The sequence below is a fragment of the Hyphopichia burtonii genome, assembly GCF_001661395.1.
Source record: "Hyphopichia burtonii NRRL Y-1933 unplaced genomic scaffold HYPBUscaffold_3, whole genome shotgun sequence".
In the NCBI taxonomy this organism is placed as follows: Eukaryota; Fungi; Ascomycota; class Pichiomycetes; order Serinales; family Debaryomycetaceae; genus Hyphopichia; species Hyphopichia burtonii.
Genome location: NW_017963730.1, coordinates 747,406 through 767,291, shown reverse-complemented (window position 1 = coordinate 767,291; position 19,886 = coordinate 747,406). Strand labels below are relative to the sequence as shown.

Here is a 19,886-nt window from a genome sequence, read left to right as displayed (position 1 = left end):
ATATATACATTAAACTAACCTTAAACTATACTATTGGCTTTCATTCTTTTTGTTGAAGAACAGTAGCTTTGAAGTAGCACTTCCAAGGATGCTTGAGTGTTTTTCTAGCTCTTCTTCTTCGACTTCTTCGTTAGATTTATGTTTCTTTTCAGGTTCATGTAGGTCTTGTCTGACTTTTTGCAATGATTCTTCATTTGAATTACCGATTTTTTCAATATCTTGAACCTCTTGTAGTAACGCGTTCACATCAAACATGGGGTCGGCAGCAGGTTCCTCACGGTTCGGGGATTCGTGGTATTCTGCTGTTGCACCGGTAGTATTGCGTCTCGTACGATTTGATTCATTTTCTTCATTTTGCAGCTTTGCTGAATTGGGATTACCTTGGTCGTATATATCCCACCATTCTTTTTGTTTGGGTTTGAACCAAGATTTCCAAGTACCCTTTTGTTTATTCTTGTTTTCGTTTTGTTCTTGAATCATTTTAGCTTTTGCTTCATCGAATTCACTGATTAACTGTCTGGTCTTTTCACCTTGTTCTGGATCAGCTTCTTCAATTTCAGAGAACTCTTCACTTAACATTTCCCAATTCAATCGTTTTAAAATTTTAGGAATTGCCCTTCTGTAAGACATGTGACCTTCTACTAAATCGGTAAGGTCGATATTTTCAACTCCTTCAACATCTTTAATTTCTGATAGCCCTGCTACCGTCATCATACCACCACCTGTTGCTCTAAATAAATAACCTAATATCCAATCTTTTCTTGAAAACCCATTAATGAATCTACCACTAACAACTGACCTAGCAAGAGTGATTTGGTCGTATTTTACAGTGACTGGGTTACCAAGAATGATAACATTCTCAATCAAACCATAAGCACCTCGTTTAGCCATTTCAATTAAACAAGAATATATAACACGAGATCCAAGGGAGAATCCAACCAAAGTTATTGGTCTTACCCCCATGTTACCTGAAATTAAAGTATCAGCCAAGATTTTACCAGCTTTCCAAGCACGATCTAAAGAAACATTCCAAGGGTTATCTAAAAGATAGGATAATTTGGATAACACCATCGGTAATTGGATTGCTGACATTAATGCACTTAAAATTGTGGCACCTAAAATTTGTTGAATAGATGTTGTTAAAGCTTCTGAAGCCAAAATACCAATAGTCTGACCCATGGATTGTAACATTTCTGGTTCCCACAATAAAGAAAACATATCACCCATTACTGGGTCAATTGTAGAAAAGGGTAATCTAACATCATCCAACTTACCATTCATCCATCCACTCACTGTAAGAATTAAATTGGTACGTTTGTTATTATGCAAAGGTTTAAATTCGAAAGTTTCAACATCACCAACTCTTCTTGCACCTGCTTTTGAACCAACTTTAGCACCAGTCAAAACCCCTCCGGTAGTAATGATTGCACTTCCACCTACACCTGCCAAAAAACCAGAAGTTCCTCCAATACCAACAGTTGTAAGACCAGCAGCTAAACCGGCCCCGATGACTGGAGCCAATAAACCAGCAGAAAGTCCGATAGCAAGAGAACCACCTATGGTAGCCAAACCAATGTAGGCTAACCTTCTGTTTTTATTTCTTTTGATATGCTTATCAATGAACAGTCTATCATTGAGAAGTTCGTCTTTATTTTCAATTGTTTTATTACTAGTATCCAATTCCAAACTTTCAATTAAACGTCTTTCAAATTGCAAAATATCCAACTCGGAGATATGTAGGTAATTAGCAAAATGGGTTAACAATGTTCTTGATCTACAATCATAGTACCCGTCACCAATTAATAATAAGAACAAATCACAAATAATAACCCATCTCATATCAAAACCTGAACTTAAATTCACCGCTTTGGGTTTGGAGCTACTTTCGTCAACCAAACTATTACATAAATCAGTCACCTCTAAACCATGGATACTCAAGTTTTCGATCATTTGTTTCTCTTCTTTAGTTAGATCCATATGTTCATATAATTTTGTTATAACATACATAGTCCAATTTGCAAAATTTTTTTGACAATTACTTAAATTTTTAGCAAGTTTTTTAGGGGCTCTTTTTTGAAGTTTAGCAAGATCAGTTGCCATATCCACACTTATAAGTTTAGCAATACCAACGTAAGCGAATTTTTGAGCATCAGTTAACATTTCTTTAGTACCTTCCAAAGTTTCATCAGAGTCCAAATTATCATCATCTTCATAGTCCGATTCATCGCCTGAAGTAATATCATTGTCAATTGAAGAATAATTATCAACTTTTTTAGGTTTAGGTTGTTTATCTTTTCGAATCTCAAATAAAAAGTCTGTTTTTTTGTTTAGTTCAGCATATTTTGCTAATTGTTCTTCGGTGTCAATCTTTGTATACCCACGAGCATGTGCCAAGTTATCAAATGAAGTAAATCTTTCGTCGGATGTGAATTCTAATTCGCCTCGTTCGTTATAGTAATCATATGATGATATTTTCTTCATTGATTTCCAGTTTGACTCTTTCCCATCGAAAAAATCATCCTCTTCGTCATTAGCTTCGTCATTGTTATCATTAGGGGCATCAATAGGTTTGTTGACGGTCTCATCTTCGTCATTATGCATAGAATGTTTATTTGGGTCTGCTCCAATTACTTTTTCTGATAAAATATCATTGGAGATAGAATGATTGGAATTATAGAAATGATTGTTGTTATTATGAGAATTAAGTCCACTCAAATCAAATTCAACGTAACTTGTTTCTGGTGTTGCTATTGAAGTTGGTTGTGAAGGTTTATCATTCAGTGTACTGGAAGTCTCGGTCGGTAAGCTGGGCAAGCTAGGAAGATGCAGAACACTTGTCCGAGAACCAAATTCTCTGGTGTTTCTTCTCATTATCGTTGGGCCACTGTATGAAGTGTCAGTTGACATCAATGATTCGGCCGTTTGGGACCTTCTGGGGCTACCCATTTTCTTTTAAAGAATCAAAATAAAAAACGAAAAAAAAATAAAAAAAAAAAAAAAGTATACGATACAAATAGTATCCAAGAGGTCCTATTATTCCAATAAACGTAGACTCGACAGCTCTTCAGTGATCCTATGGTTTCATCTAATATCAACCGATTAGAACTAGTATAGGTAGCTTAAAAGTAAGGGATTCGTTAAAAGAAGAAGGTGCACATAATCTATCATACTGCGTAATCATATCAAAAAAAAAAATTTTGAAAATGTACCGAACTCTATCAACCGGTATCAAAAGAAACTGGTGTACTCAGGTTTAGCTAAAAAACTTACAATAATTACAGGTGAATAATGTTTGCAACATGGTTTTACTCAAGCGATCACAAGCCAAATGACCATTCGCAGAGTCCAGGAATATGTTGCTACGAATCATAGTGGCCGAGCTGCAACCAATTAGACCTTTAAATACTCCCAAGGGGAACAAATAAAGGGATCCAAAAGGCGAGCTCAAGACCGACCCGCTTCCTATACAACCCGTCGACGAAGCAGCTCTGTCCAATAACGCAGTTAAACGCATCGATGAGACGTAATTTCCAAATCAACATTCAAGTGAGTCCTAGCAATTCACAAACTATCGCTCAACCCCCGAAGGGGGACCAATAATCTGATCATTACGTTAAAACAGACCCATTGAACGTTAAACTAATCAGATTAGTTCAACAAATTGACTTGGTAATTAGAGATCCCATCATTAGACTCGCTTTTCGAGCGCCGAACTGATAAGGAAAACAACTACAGCTGTACAAGAACAACCCGAAGATTTAATTCAAATACCTGCTGAGTGCCCACCTTAACACAAGTTGATAATAATTAGTTAAAGAAAGAAAACTAAAACTCTCTGAAAATTTTCGAGGATTAGCTCTTGTATTTATACTTTCGCACCAAATGAAGAGTTTTCTCACTTTTTCTAAGAAAAGGTCGATGGCCTTACCCGCATTTATTTCAAAGAAGACTAGGGTTTTTCAGGTTACTTATATTGGACTAGTTCTAATTGGTATCTTTAATAGGCGAGTTGACCATGAGTAGAAGAATAGCGAGAAGAAACTTGAAGAAAGAGAAGCTTGAAGAATCGGTGGAGGAAGATGAGGTGGAAAGATCGGTTCAATTTGGTGCAGAGCTAAAGAATGATTCAATCCCATTCAAGTCTAAGTACTCTCAAGACCCACAGAAGATCATTGGGTTGTTCGAGGATGCTTTCAAGTATATCTTGGAGAGCCCAGATCTCGAGCAACATATACAAAGTGTTAAGGGAGATTTGTTTAACCGAGATTATTTGGCAGCTTTTAATAACGATGATAAACGATTTGCTTATGCTTCCCGGTGGACGCCAGCGAGAGCTTTAGCGTATTCATCTCTATTTGCATCTTTGGAGCCACTCAGATGTATGCTTTCTGACAGTGAGGCATCTAGTAAAGTATTGTGTGTTGGTGGTGGAGCCGCTTCTGAGTTAGTTGGGTTGGGGGCAGTTTTTTGTAAATTGAAACAAGACTATCCTGCCACTGCTTCTAATTTACACGTTGATATTGTCGATATCGCTGATTGGTCTACGGTGGTGACTAACTTGACCCATAATATTAAAACCAAGTGGTTATACGATGAAAATAAGTTCAATTCCAAATTCATGTACCGCGATATCTTAACTATGAACGCTACTGAGTTGGATCTTGCTAATTTAGATTTGGTCACATTATTATTCACTACAAATGAGTTGTTTTGTGAAAAGAGAACAGAAACTATTAAATTCCTACAAAATTTGAATACTCATTGTAAGAAAGGTGGCTACTTATTGATAGCAGAAAGTGCTGGATCGTATTCCAATATAACTATTGGGAATAAAAAATTCCCAGTTCAATTTCTTATTGATATGGTACTCATTGGTAAACCAGGTACCGATTCCGGTGCTTGGAAAATTGTACAACAAAGTGAAAGCTGCTGGTACCGAGTAAACCAAAGAGAATTGAAATATAATATGAAATTGGAAAATATGAGATTTTTCTTTAGATTATACCAAAAGAAATAATCAATGTTGGTTCAAAAAACTAACTTCAATTGTTGTTTTGGTGATCTCCTCTACAGATTTATCTTGAAGTGTTTTCAAAACCATAACTAACGTTTTGTCATTCATATTTTCATTTATTTTCTTCATTGCATAAAACAATTCCAAAATCAACTTTCTTTTCTTGGTCTCTGTAAGAATCGTTTCACGGTCTTGATTTCCACTTGATGATCTTAGCTCAATTGCCATGCTCCTTGCCGTTTCAATTAATTTAGTCGGTAAACTATTTGTGGATTCAGCAAACTTTATGCCATATCCTTGAAGGGAGTTACTGCCATTGCTGGCTTTATGCATCATATTCATTGATTCACCATTCAAGAGAACTTTCATGTGTAAAGCCGATACGCATGATTTGGCTCTCAAAATTTCGAATAGGTCATGAAAGTGAGTGGACATGAATGTCATAGCTCCGCTCTTGACTAAGTATTCAGAAATTGCTATTGCTATGGAAAACCCATCCTGATAGCTTGACCCTCGGCCCAATCCATCAATAACGAATAATGTATCCTGGTTTCACTTCCTTCAATATGTGTGAAATATCTGACATTTCTTTGGAAAACAGAGATGCGGTCAATTCAACATTATCAGTACCACTTCTAACATGTAGGTTTTTAAAAATAGGGAAAACGGCATATTCAGCAGGAACGAATGCTCCGATTTGGGCAAGGATAACCAAATAGCATAATCCTTTCATATAAATCGATTTACCGCTCATATTCGGTCCAGTAATCACCTGAAATCTTGATATTTCTTTTAAAGCTGCATAATCATTTGCAACAAGATTGCTCTTCAACTTGTTTATCAATAATGGGTGTCTTCCTTGCTCTATTTAATGTCTGTCTGAAAATTCTGGATAGGTGAAGCTTGCATCAGTTAAACTAGCAGTATAAGCGAAACAACAAAGTAAATCTAGAGTTGCGATTGCTTCAGATATCATAAATAAAACTGGTATATACTCATCCAATTCTCCGTTTAATTTCTCGATAGTTTCATTAGACAATAAAGTAATTTCCGTTATAACATCATTGAATCGAGAAGTTTGTTTCAAAATTTCAATTGTAGTAAATTCAAGTATATTTTTCTTTTTGATCCTGCTGATAAATACAGCCGGTAATTCAGAAGGCGGGTTCTTAAGTCGTATATAGAATCCACGATTTTGATCATATCTGAAATCGAGACTTAAGTCGTACTTTTTTGATAAGTCGGAAACTTGTTGGTTAACTTCTTTGGTAATGGACGTATAAAGTTTTCTCGACAAGTCCAATAATCCGTTTCTACCACTTTTAACGGCATAACATTTCTGTTTTAAGTTGGAGAATGTTAGATGCCCATGTGCAATCTTCATTTATGTAAATATTAATTAAATTATAAAGGGACACCAAGTCTTTATGATGCAAAATCTCAATTACTTCCTTCAATAACGTGAACCTACCAATGTAGCCTTCAAAGTATCTATCTCTTCTAAAGTATACTTGATTAATATTATGTTGTTAACTCTCTGATCTGACACTTGTACGCCATTATTTCTAGGAACTCGAATCAAATTTGTTATTACGTTATCAAGATTTTGATATTTCTTTAAGTTCAAACGTATTTCAGTTGAAGCATTTTGTTGAGCGATAAGTTCATTTACCGCTTCTAGTCTAAGCTTTATACTTTTTATATCAGTCAACGGTTGTAGCAGGCTCAACTTAAGTTGGCGTTGGCCCATCTTAGTACAGTAGTGATTCAACTGCTTGAATAAGGTCGTCCCATTTTTGGGATCTACTAAGTTTTCAACTAATTCCAATTCTTTGATCGTTTTTACGTCAATGAACATGCTGGTATCACATATCTCGATTTTAACTCTTAACTACTTGAGAGTATTGGGGAAGAAGTTTGACTGTTTGAAATGTTGAATAACGGCACAAGCCGCTGCAACAGTAGGCTTGTGATCTTCAAGATTAAGTATGGGAGAATCTGGCGACTGGTAAGCCCTTATTAATTTAGCGCCTTCTTCGCTGTCGAAGTATTTCGATTTTGTTCCAATAACTTTCACCCCTTCTTTTAAATTAGAATGGATTATCATTGTCAATTTGTCGAAAGAAGGATAAAGGCACGTCAGTGGTAAAATCACTTCTGATGGATCAAAAATGCTTAGTTTATGAACTGCTCTGACAAAAGTTTGGGAGTCCGAAAAAGATGTCAAGACCAATTCACGAGTTTCATTTGAAAGACAGCATATACCGATTTGACACGGATTGGGTGCCTTTGGAGAGAAGATTGAAACCACCAGCTTCGACAGGGACCTAGCCGCCAATCTTTCATTTGCAGTTCTGATTAAGTTAGACCCGTTATCTGACCTACTCTTAGCCGCTTTTCTGTAAGAATACGACTCAGCAGCGCCCATGGAGACCCTAGACTTCTTTCTTGTTGGCTGTGTCCGTTTAAACATTGTGCTTGTTAATAAATATTAGCTGTTAAAATATGGCTGCCAAAATTTTTTTTTATTCTTTTTTTTTTACATAAATTATACAAATTTTGTTGGAAATGAGTGATACATGAATTTCAAAGAATCAAATCTTGAGTTTTGCAATTTCTTCATCCAAGTCTTTGACATCTGCATCTTCCTTCTTGGTAGGAGCAGAATCACCGTCTTTGAGTTCGACTTTCTTGATTTTGCTAGCCAATTCTTTAGCATCCAGCTCGGCGCTGGGTTTCTTTTCGTTCTTGGTGCTTTCAAATTCAGCTTCAGCAGCTTTTATTAATTTATCCAAATCCAGTTTCCAGCCTAAAAGATCTGCAAGGGTTTCAGCAACGTAATCACAATCTTCTAGTGCAAGAATATCATTCTTTCTTTTACGAGACTTGAAATCACCCACAGCTTCTCTATTTACAAGTAATCTAATTGAATTCTTTCCAACTTCAGATGGAAGACCTGCGAATGGATAAACGGTTAAAGAGCTACCTGCCACGATGGCGATATCCACGTCTTCACAATCTTCATCCCATTGAGAGAAAAATCTTGCCGGAAGGTTTTCACCAAAAAACACAATGTCGGGTTTAACAAAGCCTTTACACTTGGAGCAAGTAGGGATACCGTTGTTCACTTCTCTATTGAAAACATGTTTCTTCAATTCTTCAGAAGACATTTCTTCATGACAATCAATGCAATGGTTATTGGCGAAAGAACCGTGGGCCTCCACTATATAATCATCTTCGACTCCTGCTAAACGCTCTAAAGTATCAATGTTCTGGGTATAAACTCTCTTCAATAACCTTTTATCTTGGAACAATTTTAGTAAAAAATGAAACTTTGAAGGAAGAAAATTTCCTGGGTATAATTCATGTGCTAGAGTATAAAAAGCGTCTGGTTTTTCTCTGAAATAATCAATGTCAAATACTGCCTCAGGGTATGGAAGATTGAGTTTCTTTAAATTAGCATATAACCCAGTCTTGGGGCTTCTAAAATCAGGGATCCCGCAACTCGTACTGACTCCAGCCCCTAGGAAAAAGCATACCTTCTTATTTTTTTTGACGGCTTCGACAATTGGACTTAATGTTTTTGGAAAATCCATGGTTGCTTCTTCTTTTGCTTCCTTTACGAGACTATTACCCATTCTTTAAGTAATTGGAATCGTTAGTATCTTTAGATAAGAGTATCGTTTCTCATTGCTCTTCGATTAGGCAAAAAAACCCGTGACTTATTCATCGAAGTTTTTCATTCTCAATGGCAACTTTTGGTAGTCTGAAAAATTGCAACTCCAATTTTCTTTTGGCAATTGTATTCATTTGAAGGAGGTAAATATGAAGGTATGTATTTACAAACGTGAAGCAAGTGTGTTCAAGAGAAACTAACAATGACATGTTTTTTTATAGCAAAGAATCAGTGCTTTAGATCTTCAGATCATTACATCTGAATTGGTGAAAAATGTATTGAATTACCGTTTGCAGAATATTTACAACATTACCAATTCCTCGAGACAGTATCTTTTGAAGTTTGCGGTACCAGACTCAAAGAAAGTCTTGGTATTGGATTGCGGTAATAAATTACATTTAACTGATTTTGAAAGAAGTACTACACAAGCACCTTCTAATTTTGTTACAAAATTGAGAAAGCATTTGAAGACAAGAAGATTATCACTGATTAAACAGATTGGTAATGACAGAGTTCTTGTCTTACAGTTTAGTGATGGGATGTTCTACTTGGTCTTGGAATTTTTCAGTGCTGGTAATATCTTATTATTAGATCACGAACGTAAGATTTTATCCCTCCAAAGAATGGTTAACGATAAAGGTGACAATGATAGGTATGCAGTAAACGAAACCTACAAAATGTTCGATGAATCTTTGTTTGAGGAGGATTATGTGTATCAAGAAAGAAATTATTCCGTGGAAGAAATTGAATCTTGGATTAATACTCATAAACAAAAAATTACTGAAAAGAAAGACGTTCCCGATAAAAAGAAGAAAGCAAAAGTTTTCTCTATTCATAAACTATTATTCATAAACGCAAGTCATTTATCTAGTGATTTGATCCAAAAAACTTTGCATGATTTTGGCATAAATCCATCGGGTGTTTGTTTAGAGTATTCTGATAACAAAGAAAAATTAAGTCAAGTTGTTAAGGCATTAGAACAAGCAGAGAAGGATTATATCTCGATTACTTCGCAAAAGGATGATTCGACCATTAATGGTATCATTGTCTCCAAGAAGAATCCATTGTATAACCCGGAAGATAAAGATACTACGGAAGATTTGGAATTTGTTTATGATGAGTTTCATCCTATCATACCTTATAAAGAAAATCCAGAATTATATAAATTCACCGAGGTGAAGGGATATAATAAGACCCTTGATACATTTTTTTCAACTCTCGAATCTACCAAGTATGCATTACGTATTGAGCAGCAAAAACAACAAGCTGCAAAAAGATTGAATCATGCTCGTGATGAAAGAGATAAGCAAATTCAATCTTTGGTTTCGCAACAAGAATTACACACTAAAAAGGGGGACACTATTATGTATCATGCTGATTTAGTTGATTCATGTCGCGAATCGGTTCAAAAATTGATAGACCAACAAATGGATTGGACTAATATTGAAAGTGTTATCAAGTTGGAACAATCTCGTGGTAATTCCATCTCTCAAACTATTAAGTTACCATTGAATTTGAAAGAGAATAAGATTTCGTTACTGTTACCAGAGTTGGATGCATTATTCGAGCATAACGAAACTGAATTGAACAAAAGCGATGATTCTGAATCTGATTCTGAATTCGAGTCCGAGTCTGAATCTGAATCTGATTCTGATTCTGATTCTGATTCTGATTCTGATCCTCATTCTGATTCTGATTCTGATTCTGATATTAATACCAAGCGTAAGAAGAAACCACTTAAAAAAGAAAAGAAGAATATCGTCCCACATCTTTCTGTTGTTATTGATTTGGCCCTTTCGCCATTTGCAAATGCAAGAACATATTTTGGAACGAAAAAAGTAGCGGAAACCAAGCAAGCCAAAGTTGAAAAAAGTACTGAAATGGCACTTAAAAACGCCCAACGTAAGATTGATCATGATTTAGCTCAAAATTTAAAGACTGAACAGGATACTTTAAAGTTGATCAGACCAAAATATTGGTTCGAGAAATTTTATTGGTTTGTTACTAGCGAAGGGTATTTATGTTTAGCGGGACGAGATGATCTGCAAACTGATATGATTTACTATCGTCATTTCAATGATAATGATTCGATAGTTTCTTCTGATATTGATGGGTCTTTAATTGTTTTCATTAAGAATCCATTCAAAGGAGAAGAATTACCCCCATCGACATTAATGCAAGCAGGTATATTCGCCATGTCAGCATCACAAGCTTGGAATGGGAAAGTTACTACCTCAGCATGGGTCTTGCATGGTACTGAGATTTCCAAAAAGGATTTCGATGGTAGTTTAATAAGACCAGGACATTTTAATTATAAAGTACAGAAAGAGTACTTGCCACCATCACAATTAGTAATGGGATTTGCATTTTATTGGTTAGGTGATGAAGATACTACTGAAAAGTATAAACAAATTAGAACAAATAAAGAATCCGAACATGGATTACAGATAATCATGGATAACAAGAAACGAGATCTTGAGGAGGTTGTTGCTAAGTCAAAGGCAGAACATCTTGAGGCGGATCAAGAAAGCGAAACCGTTGAAACAAAGCCAGAAACACTCGGTGTAAGTAAATCTGCAACTGAGCCTGTTGAATCCGCAACTGAGCCTGTTGAATCAACACCCGAGCCTGTAACTCAATCAGAGTCTAAAGAGGGGTCGGCTGAACCTGAAACTGGTAAAAAGAGAATGAGTGCTAAAGAAAGGAGATTGTTCCGTAAGGGAAAGACGAACTCTAAAAATGAAGAAGATGATATAGTTGATCCAATTCAAGAAGAAATGAATAAACTCAAAGTTCAAGAACAAGAAGAGAAGAAAAATGAATCCAATAATCAGCAACAGCCACCTAAGGTTAGAGGTAAAAAAGCTAAATTAAAGAAGATTGCCAATAAATACGCAGCACAAGATGAAGAAGAACGAAGATTAAGAATGGATGCTTTGGGGACATTGAAACAAGTTGAAGCCAAAGAAAAGAAACAACAAGAAGATGTGGAAACAGAAAAGAATCAACAACTTGAGAAGAAATATCAATCAGAAGTAGCATCAAGAAAGAAAAAACAAGAAGAAAGAGAATACCAAAAATACATCATGGAAGAAGTTAACGAAGATGAATCAAGCGTAACTAATTATTTAGAAATCTTAGATTCATTTTTAGTTAAGCCCCAACCACAAGATGCTACAATTTCGCCAATTCCTGTTTTTGCACCTTGGTCTTCATTGAATAAATTCAAATATAAAGTCAAGATCCAACCAGGGATGGGTAAAAAGGGTAAAGCCGTAAACGAAGCACTTCACTACTTCACTCATCGTAAGATGGATCCCAATGGTCAAGACACTGATTTAGATTGGTCCAATGAACGAGAAATGCTCAATTCAATTAAAACAAACGATCTTATGTCGGTATTTACGGTTAGTAAGTTGAAATTGATGTTACCTGGTGGTAGTGCAGGCAAAGATAATGGTAAGTCCCAACCAAAGAAACCAAACAAGAAGAGGAAGTAGTTTATACATGATACATAGTACATAATACACAATATATTACTATATAATACAACATAATACAACATAATACAACATAATACCTAATTACATACATAATTACATACATAATCCCCACGTTTAGGTCCACACGAGGACTCCTTCTGGTCTTGTGGATCTATTGATACTCCTTCTGCTTATTGTATTGTGAGATGGGTTCACGTGACACGAGACCCCATGAACAAGCAGCTACTTGTTCAGAACCAGGGTATTGCCTCCGAACATCGCCACTACGGTGGTGATGGACCGAAGAATTATATTAAAACCCTGACAGAAGCTTTAGACTAAGACCAGGTGGTTTTTCTTTGATAATTTTCCTACTTGTCCGACTCCTGAATCGCCCCGGATCCGCTCGTTGTCATTCCGTTCCCTTTTAGGTTGAAATTGTAAGCAAAATAGAAAGAGAATATTGCAACAATACAATAAATTTTTCTTAGTTAATGGTCTTAATAGCTCTAAATTGATGAATTGATTACAAAAAATTAATACTCCACGTTTACCAATAATAAGCAAAATAGGTTGTATAAAAAGGATGAAGGATTCATTTCAATATGAAGAAATTAGTGAATTTGAAAAACCAGGAATAACTCGATTTTCCATAAGACGATTTTTCAGATTGAAAAAGTATTTACGAATCGTATTAATTATTCTGACAATTTGCAGTATGGTTTCTATATCCAAAATATTATCATCGGGATTGATATTTGCATCTCAAGATCAATTTAGAGATGTAAATGATGCTTCACTTCTGGCTAAAGAACAATACAATATAGTTAAATATTTAGCAGCTGCTGGACCCTATATTCAAAATCCAGGAAATGGGATCAGTACCGAGATTCCAGAACAATGCAGTGTTGAACAGGTTCAATACTATTCTAGACATGGTGAAAGATTCCCTGGGATTTCTGCTGGTAAGAAACATCAAAAGTTGGTTGACAGATTACAAAATTATTCAAAATCAATCAATGGTCCATTATCATTCTTGAATGAGTATACCTATTACGCTAATGATGATTTATACGAATATGAAACCACCCCAAGTAATTCGCCTGGTCCATACACTGGATATGAAACTTTGGCTAAAGCCGGATCTAGTTTCAGAGCTAGATATAATGATTTATATGAAAAACAAAAAGATGATAAATTACCAATTTTCATCGCTGCTTCTAAAAGAGTTTATGATTCAGCCATTTTTTTCACTCAAGGGTTCCTTGGGGACGAATTTAGTGATGACAAGTATGAAAAAGTGGTTGTTAGTGAAGAAAAATCTCAAGGGGTCAATTCTTTAACTCCTCGTTGGGCATGTCCTGAATTCAATAGTAGTTCTAATAAAGAATACGTTTCTCAATTTCCTTCTACTTATCTTGATGATATCGTTGACCGAGTCACTAAAGATAATGACGGTTTAGAAGTTTCTACTGATGATGTTAAAAATTTCTTTGAATTATGTGCTTATGAATTAAATTCAAAAGGTTATAGTCCATTTTGTGATTTATTCACTCAAAATGAATTTGTTAATTACGCTTACGCTAATGATTTGAATTTCTATTATAGTTCTGGTCCAGGTGGTAATTATACTAAAGAAATCGGTTCAGTTCAATTAAATGCAAGTTTGGCTTTATTAAAAGATGATGATTCAAATAATAAAATTTGGTTAACTTTCTCTCATGATACCGATATCGAAATCTTCCATGCGGCTTTGGGCTTATTTGATCCAATTAACCCATTACCTAATGATCGAGTTGAATTTAGAGATACTTATCGTCATACGGACATTGTTCCAATGGGTGGGAGAACAATTACTGAAAAATTGAAGTGCGGTGATGATACCTTCGTCAGATTTGTCATCAACGACGCCGTGGTAACCGTGCCTGGCTGCTCAAATGGTCCTGGGTTCAGTTGTAAATTACAAGATTTCGAAAATTACATCGAAAAGAAAATCGGTTCCATCGATTTCCACCAAAATTGTAAAGTTCCTGCTGACATTCCTCAATTCTTGACCTTCTACTGGGACTACTCCTCCGGCCAATACAACGCCGAAGCCCCAAGAACCACCGCTTGATTGGCATCTTCTGATTGCTCAATCCAATTAAAATAAAATACCTTAATAAAATTGCAAAACTTATCTTGTTCTGTAGTGTACGCACCGTAATCCTCCATCTTCTCGTAATTAGGTTGCAATTTCCATTCTGGTGCTCGAGAAATTCCTTTGTATGTTTTTAATTACTCCATTATGATTGATGTATTAAACGTCCCACGTTGTTTATTGTGAAGCATGTGGCTAACGTCCTCGTAATTAATACCAAATCAAGTCGTTATACGATTTGAAATTAGTCAAGATTAAAAGCCAAGTTAAACGCATATTCGATTAATACATCGATACACAAATTGAAGATTTTAGACCTTGTATAAAGTCAAGAAGAAAGCCATTGGATGTTGTAGAAAATGAATACTCAAAGAGATCATTAAGGTGGAAAAATGGTTTCGGTTTCAAAACTTGTTAACTCGGGTATAATTCTTGCTGGTCAGTCGGTATACCAGGACCTTGCAACTCCAGAACAAGCATCGATTGAACAATTCAATATAATCAGACATTTGGGTGGTGCTGCTCCTTATGTACAATACTCACCTGCTTTTGGTATTGGGTTGGAGTTCCCAGAAGAATGTTCTATTGAACAAGTTCAGTTGATGTCAAGACACGGAGAAAGATATCCAACTGCCAAAAAAAGTGGGAAGTTCAAAAAGGCCATTTCTAAAATTAAGGAATACGGCAAAACTTTCAAAGGAGATTTGTCATTCTTGAATGATTATACTTACTTTGTTGAAGATGATTATTGGTTAGATAGAGAAACTTCTAGCGAAAATTCTCAAGGGTTATACGCTGGTACTTTAAATGCCATGAGACATGGTGCTTATTTCAGAAGTAGATATAATGATTTATTCAATGAGAATGAAACTTTACCTATTTTCACTAGTAACGGCGAAAGAATTTACGTTACTTCCGAATATTTTGCTAGAGGGTTCTTAGGAAGTGATTACTCTAAAGAAAATGTTGACTACGTTATCTTGAGTGAAGATGGTGAAAACGGATTAAACTCTTTAACTCCAAGACATGGATGTTCCACCTACGATAAAAAAGCTAATGAAGATTTGGTTGATGAATTCCCTAAAACATATTTGAAAAATATTGTTAAAAGATGGCAACAAGACAATCCAGGCTTAGAATTGAAACCAAAGTATGTTAGACATTTTTTTGAAATGTGTGCTTATGAGTTAAACGTTAGAGGACAATCACCATTTTGCGATTTATTTACTCCAAATGATTTCGTGTGGTTTGGATACTATCAAGATGTTGATAGTTATTATAGTACTGGTGCTGGGAATAACATGACTAAACCGGTTGGTTCAGTTGTATTAAATGCATCATTAAAATTATTAAAAGAAACTAATCAAACTCAAAAAATTTGGTTAAGTTTTGCTCATGATTCAGATTGGGATATCTTCCATAGTGCATTAGGTTTATTTGAAGATGATGATTTACCAATTGATAAAGTTGATTTTGATAATAAATATAAGCATGCAGCCATTTTACCTCAAGGTGCAAGAGTTTATACTGAAAAATTGAAATGTAATGATGAAAGTTATGTTAGATACATTGTTAATGATGCAGTTATTCCTATTCCAACTTGTTCTGATGGTCCAGGTTTCAGTTGTAAATTAGAAGATTTTGAAGATTATATTAATGATAGAATTGGAGACATTGATGCTGGTAAAGTTTGTGATATTCCTTCAAATAAAAGTCAAGAAATTACCTTTTATTGGGATTATCAAAAGAAAAACTACACTGCTCCATTAGAACTTTAAAGTTTGTATTATTTAGTTATATAGTTAGTAATCTAATGAAATTTTTTGAAGTTTATCATTTTTAGGAATTGATGTTGTTTGATTTTTGGTCTTTTTGTGCTTGGATAATGTCATTATATTTTCTTTTAATTTATATTCATTATTATAATCCCATAGTTTTCTTTTCCATTCTGATAATTTCAGATGTAATTCGAATAACTTAATCAATTGTTTCTTTTGGTCGGATTTTTTATGATTCTTTAAGTAAGTATATAGTTTTTCATAATCGTTATATTTTTCTTTAAATTTGATTGCTAAATCATTATAGTATTTTAATTTTTTTTCAATTGGTTTATCGTCTTTTCTTGCTTCATTATTAGTATCTAGTTTTCTAGGGGATTTACCATTTTCAATTTCAGGATTTTTCAAAAGCTTTTCGTTATCCTTCTTTTTATCACCATCTTCAGGATTTTTCTTTAAAGCTTTCGCTTTCTTTTCGTCATCACTCGAATTGGTTCTTTTCTTAGGAGAAGTGGTTTTACTCGTAGAAAGAATTTTATTATCAGGTAATAACTTAGGCAGGTCAGTTAAAGATTTTTTAAATTTTTTATTTGAAGTTAAAAAACCTCCACCTAATTTACTTGGATTTAAATTATTCGATAAATCCGGATTAGTAATTTTTCTTCTTAACGGATGAGTATCCGAAAAACCTAGTCTAGTTAATGCATTATTAATATTGTTTATGATCAAGTTTCTTTCGAAATCATTAAACCATTTCCAGTTCCATGGTTTCAATTCTTTATAAGCTTTATCTTTCAAAATCAAAGAATTTTGATTTTTGTCGATTGATTCGTTCACTTCCAAATTAGGGAAAACATCATCAATTATAAACGAATCATTTGGATCATACACTTGAGTATAATTATCTATTAAATTTTTCAAAAGATTATCATCCGTTGATAAAATTTTATAAATTTTGTCTATGGTAATTGGACCCAATGCAATTAAACATAAGAATTTTTCTAAAATAATTAATTTGGAATCATTTTGATTTATCTTATATGGGTTATGGTCTAATGCTAGCGATGACTTTTGATTTGCCAGTGGTAATGGACTATTTGGTAAACTTATTGGTTGATTATTATCTAAATTTTTCAAGATATTTTTAGCTTGCTTAGAATCATTAAGTACGTTTAATCGGTTATTAACCGTACCTTCAAACTTGTAGTTATTCCTTTCATCATTGGCATAAATATCGAATTTCAAGTTCTCCGGAATTTGATTACATGGGAATATTAAATCTTCAGTTATTTTAATTAAAATTTGACCATTCTTAATAACCAATTTGGGTATAATATTTCTCTTAATGCAGTTTTTGAAGTGGTTCATCAAGTCATTATTGATCTTCAAGGATAACGCTAGCGAATCTCTCCTTGGAGGAGGATTCAAATGGCAGATTTTGGCATTGGAAATCATCCTAATGGTTATCCGGGAAAGAACCAAGTAGGGTTTCCTTCTAGATAATCGCATTCTTAATACCCAGACGTGCCTATCACGCTACGCTAACTTGCCAGTCACCACTTCGCATAATCCTACAACTTCCCTACAACATCTCTTACAATACTTCTTTACTACCCACTACCTTCGTAAGGTCAACCTCTGTCTTCAATGGCCATCCAAGTACGGTTATCTGTTAATTAAAGGCTTGATTTTGTGATTATCTTGTTTTTTTCAGTGTGTGTGATTACGTAATTGCTTATGTAATTAGGTCTGGTAAGGGAATGGTAGAACTGCTGGTATTGACGGTAGAGTGTCTATTGACCAGAGTGTCTGTTGGTCAGGGTGTCTGTTGGTCAGGGTGTCTGTTGGTCAGGGTGTCTGTTGGTCAGAGCGTCTGTTGGTCAGCTGTAGAGTGCCAATTCGTTAATCATTGGCAGTCAGCTGGCAGAAATTAGCTGGCAGAATTAACTGGCAGAAATTAGCTGGCAGAAATTAGCTGGCAGTTACCGGACAGCAGTCAGCAGTTACCAGACAGTCAGCAGTTACCAGACATCAGACAGTAGTTACCAGGCAGCAGCTGCATGGTGAAACATTAGCATTGCCAATTGTACATCATATCTCTCTTCCATCTGCTCATTCTTGTCAGTGTCCAAAAGCCTTTATACTTGACTTTCAAAGCTGCAAATTCACAAAACTAACCACCGCAATAAGGTACCTCTCCAGTAGCCCCCGTACCAAGGTGCCTGGGAGGTAAGACAAGTATCAGTTTATTAGTGTATCCATTGGTGATTACCTAAGCAGAAGCCAGGCACTTACATAAGCAGCTTTTTTTGCTGTTCCTCTGTGCACACCACGTTAGAGTTACCCCTGGTGAAGACATCAGCATTTGGTTCAACAGAATGGCAATTGCTTAGAGAAGTAATCATAATAGAATATAAATAGACGATAGCTGCTCGTTTATTACACTAATAAGTAAGCTCATTATTTACGGTAAGCTTTTTTCTGTTAGTTTTTGTTCCATTTGTTGTTGAATAATTTTTTTTTCTTTCTCTTTTGTCTGTTTAATAAGTACATCTTCTTTTCATAGAAACCATAAAATAAAATGTTAAAGTGGGTACAATCAGGGCTTTCTGCTGTTGCAGGTACTGCCGAACCAGAATATGGTCCAGATTCAATTCATCCGGTTACTGATACCATTAAAAATGAAGAAGAAATTTATAGAGAAACTAGTGTTGCTGATTTTAACTGGAAAGTTCCAACATCCACTAATGTTGAAACTCAAACCTTCTATTTCACTGATTTGAACACTGGATATACTGGGTTTGCCCAAGTTATTCATTCAAATTTGATGGGGGTTCATACTACTGCACAATTTACTTTTAGATTATTTAATAATAAAGATCCTAAAGATTCAAATATAACTTGGACCTCAACTAAATTAGAAGAGTTTAGAACCGAAGGTTCCAATTTTTACGCTAAAGATTTATCTATTGAATTAAATGAAGAAAATAATTTATATACTTTGAAATCTGCCGTTAATAAAGATTCAATTGTTGAATTAACCGTTTCAAAATTAGTTCCTGGGGTTATATTCGGTAAAGATGGTTTCACTTATTATGGTGATGATTTGGCTAATCCTTGGGGATCAATGAGACATTTGTTTTGGCCTCGTTGTTCAGTTAAAGGTAGTATTAAATTACAAAACTCCACTATCGATATAAATGGTTATACAATGTTTGTTATGGCTTTACAAGGTATGAAACCTCACCATGCTGCTAAATCTTGGAATTTTTTAAATTTCCAATCAGAAAATTATTCTGCAGTTCAAATGGAATTCACCACTCCAATCTCTTATAATACTACTAAAGTTAATATCGGGGTGGTTACTACTAATGATAAAATCTTATTTGCTTCAATCAATAATAAAGTTGATCATATCGATTCGAAAATTGATGAAATTGGTTGGCCTGTTCCTAATCAAATCCAATTCAACTTTAATAAAGCTTTAGAATCTTCTGAAACTAGAGCTTCCGTCAAAGGGGAGTTAAAACAATTGGTTGAAAGAGTTGATGTCATGGCTGAAATCCCTCAATTCGTTAAAAATATCGTCAGTGGTGTTGCTGGTACTAAGCCTTATATCTACCAATTCTGTAATGATATGACCATTCAAGTTGATGATGTTTCGGAACATGGTATTGGTTTCAATGAAGCTACCTTCATTTCGGAATAATCTCTCTTGTCTCTTGTTTTTTTGGCTAATGTTACCTTTTCTTTTGTTTAATCGTCTTTTTTTTTTTTTGTTTCCTCTGTCATCTTA

General features: G+C 34.9%; 9 protein-coding genes across 9 annotated transcripts; 5 read left to right on the top strand and 4 right to left on the bottom strand.

The window, feature by feature from the left end:
- Positions 1–14: 14 nt before the first annotated feature.
- On the bottom strand, positions 15–2,996 carry HYPBUDRAFT_152563 (uncharacterized protein). The gene has a single exon (XM_020221088.1). The coding sequence runs from the start codon at positions 2,944–2,946 to the stop codon at positions 31–33; it is 2,916 nt and encodes a 971-aa protein (XP_020076845.1). The 5' UTR covers positions 2,947–2,996; the 3' UTR covers positions 15–30.
- Positions 2,997–4,015: 1,019 nt separating this feature from the next.
- On the top strand, positions 4,016–5,017 carry HYPBUDRAFT_156521 (25S rRNA (uracil2843-N3)-methyltransferase; the record flags this gene model as incomplete). Its single annotated transcript, XM_020222209.1, has 1 exon — positions 4,016–5,017. The coding sequence occupies one exon, from the start codon at positions 4,016–4,018 to the stop codon at positions 5,015–5,017; it is 1,002 nt and encodes a 333-aa protein (XP_020076844.1).
- Positions 5,018–7,442, bottom strand: HYPBUDRAFT_156520 (MutS family protein; the record flags this gene model as incomplete). The annotated part of the gene is made up of 6 exons (XM_020222208.1): positions 5,018–5,512; positions 5,571–5,878; positions 5,933–6,327; positions 6,350–6,465; positions 6,486–6,873; positions 6,910–7,442. 6 exons carry the CDS (start codon positions 7,440–7,442, stop codon positions 5,018–5,020), a joined length of 2,235 nt encoding a protein of 744 aa, XP_020076843.1.
- Positions 7,443–7,608: 166 nt separating this feature from the next.
- On the bottom strand, positions 7,609–8,610 carry HST2 (histone deacetylase; the record flags this gene model as incomplete). Its single annotated transcript, XM_020222207.1, has 1 exon — positions 7,609–8,610. One exon carries the CDS (start codon positions 8,608–8,610, stop codon positions 7,609–7,611), a length of 1,002 nt encoding a protein of 333 aa, XP_020076842.1.
- Positions 8,611–8,839: 229 nt separating this feature from the next.
- HYPBUDRAFT_5613 (uncharacterized protein) lies at positions 8,840–12,190 on the top strand (the record flags this gene model as incomplete). The annotated part of the gene is made up of 2 exons (XM_020223511.1): positions 8,840–8,845; positions 8,912–12,190. The coding sequence occupies 2 exons, from the start codon at positions 8,840–8,842 to the stop codon at positions 12,188–12,190; spliced, it is 3,285 nt and encodes a 1,094-aa protein (XP_020076841.1).
- Positions 12,191–12,813: 623 nt separating this feature from the next.
- HYPBUDRAFT_122575 (histidine phosphatase family protein) lies at positions 12,814–14,348 on the top strand. Its single transcript, XM_020219288.1, has one exon. The coding sequence runs from the start codon at positions 12,891–12,893 to the stop codon at positions 14,286–14,288; it is 1,398 nt and encodes a 465-aa protein (XP_020076840.1). The 5' UTR covers positions 12,814–12,890; the 3' UTR covers positions 14,289–14,348.
- Positions 14,349–14,673: 325 nt separating this feature from the next.
- HYPBUDRAFT_137457 (histidine phosphatase family protein) lies at positions 14,674–16,090 on the top strand (the record flags this gene model as incomplete). The annotated part of the gene is made up of 1 exon (XM_020219631.1): positions 14,674–16,090. Exon 1 carries the CDS (start codon positions 14,705–14,707, stop codon positions 16,088–16,090), a length of 1,386 nt encoding a protein of 461 aa, XP_020076839.1. The 5' UTR covers positions 14,674–14,704.
- Positions 16,091–16,114: 24 nt separating this feature from the next.
- Positions 16,115–17,725, bottom strand: HYPBUDRAFT_239728 (uncharacterized protein; the record flags this gene model as incomplete). The annotated part of the gene is made up of 2 exons (XM_020223253.1): positions 16,528–17,725; positions 16,115–16,428 (listed from the first exon to the last, which is right to left on the bottom strand). The coding sequence occupies exons 1-2, from the start codon at positions 17,597–17,599 to the stop codon at positions 16,115–16,117; spliced, it is 1,386 nt and encodes a 461-aa protein (XP_020076838.1). The 5' UTR covers positions 17,600–17,725.
- Positions 17,726–18,671: 946 nt separating this feature from the next.
- On the top strand, positions 18,672–19,799 carry SVF1 (Svf1p; the record flags this gene model as incomplete). The annotated part of the gene is made up of 1 exon (XM_020223510.1): positions 18,672–19,799. One exon carries the CDS (start codon positions 18,672–18,674, stop codon positions 19,797–19,799), a length of 1,128 nt encoding a protein of 375 aa, XP_020076837.1.
- Positions 19,800–19,886: the final 87 nt, after the last annotated feature.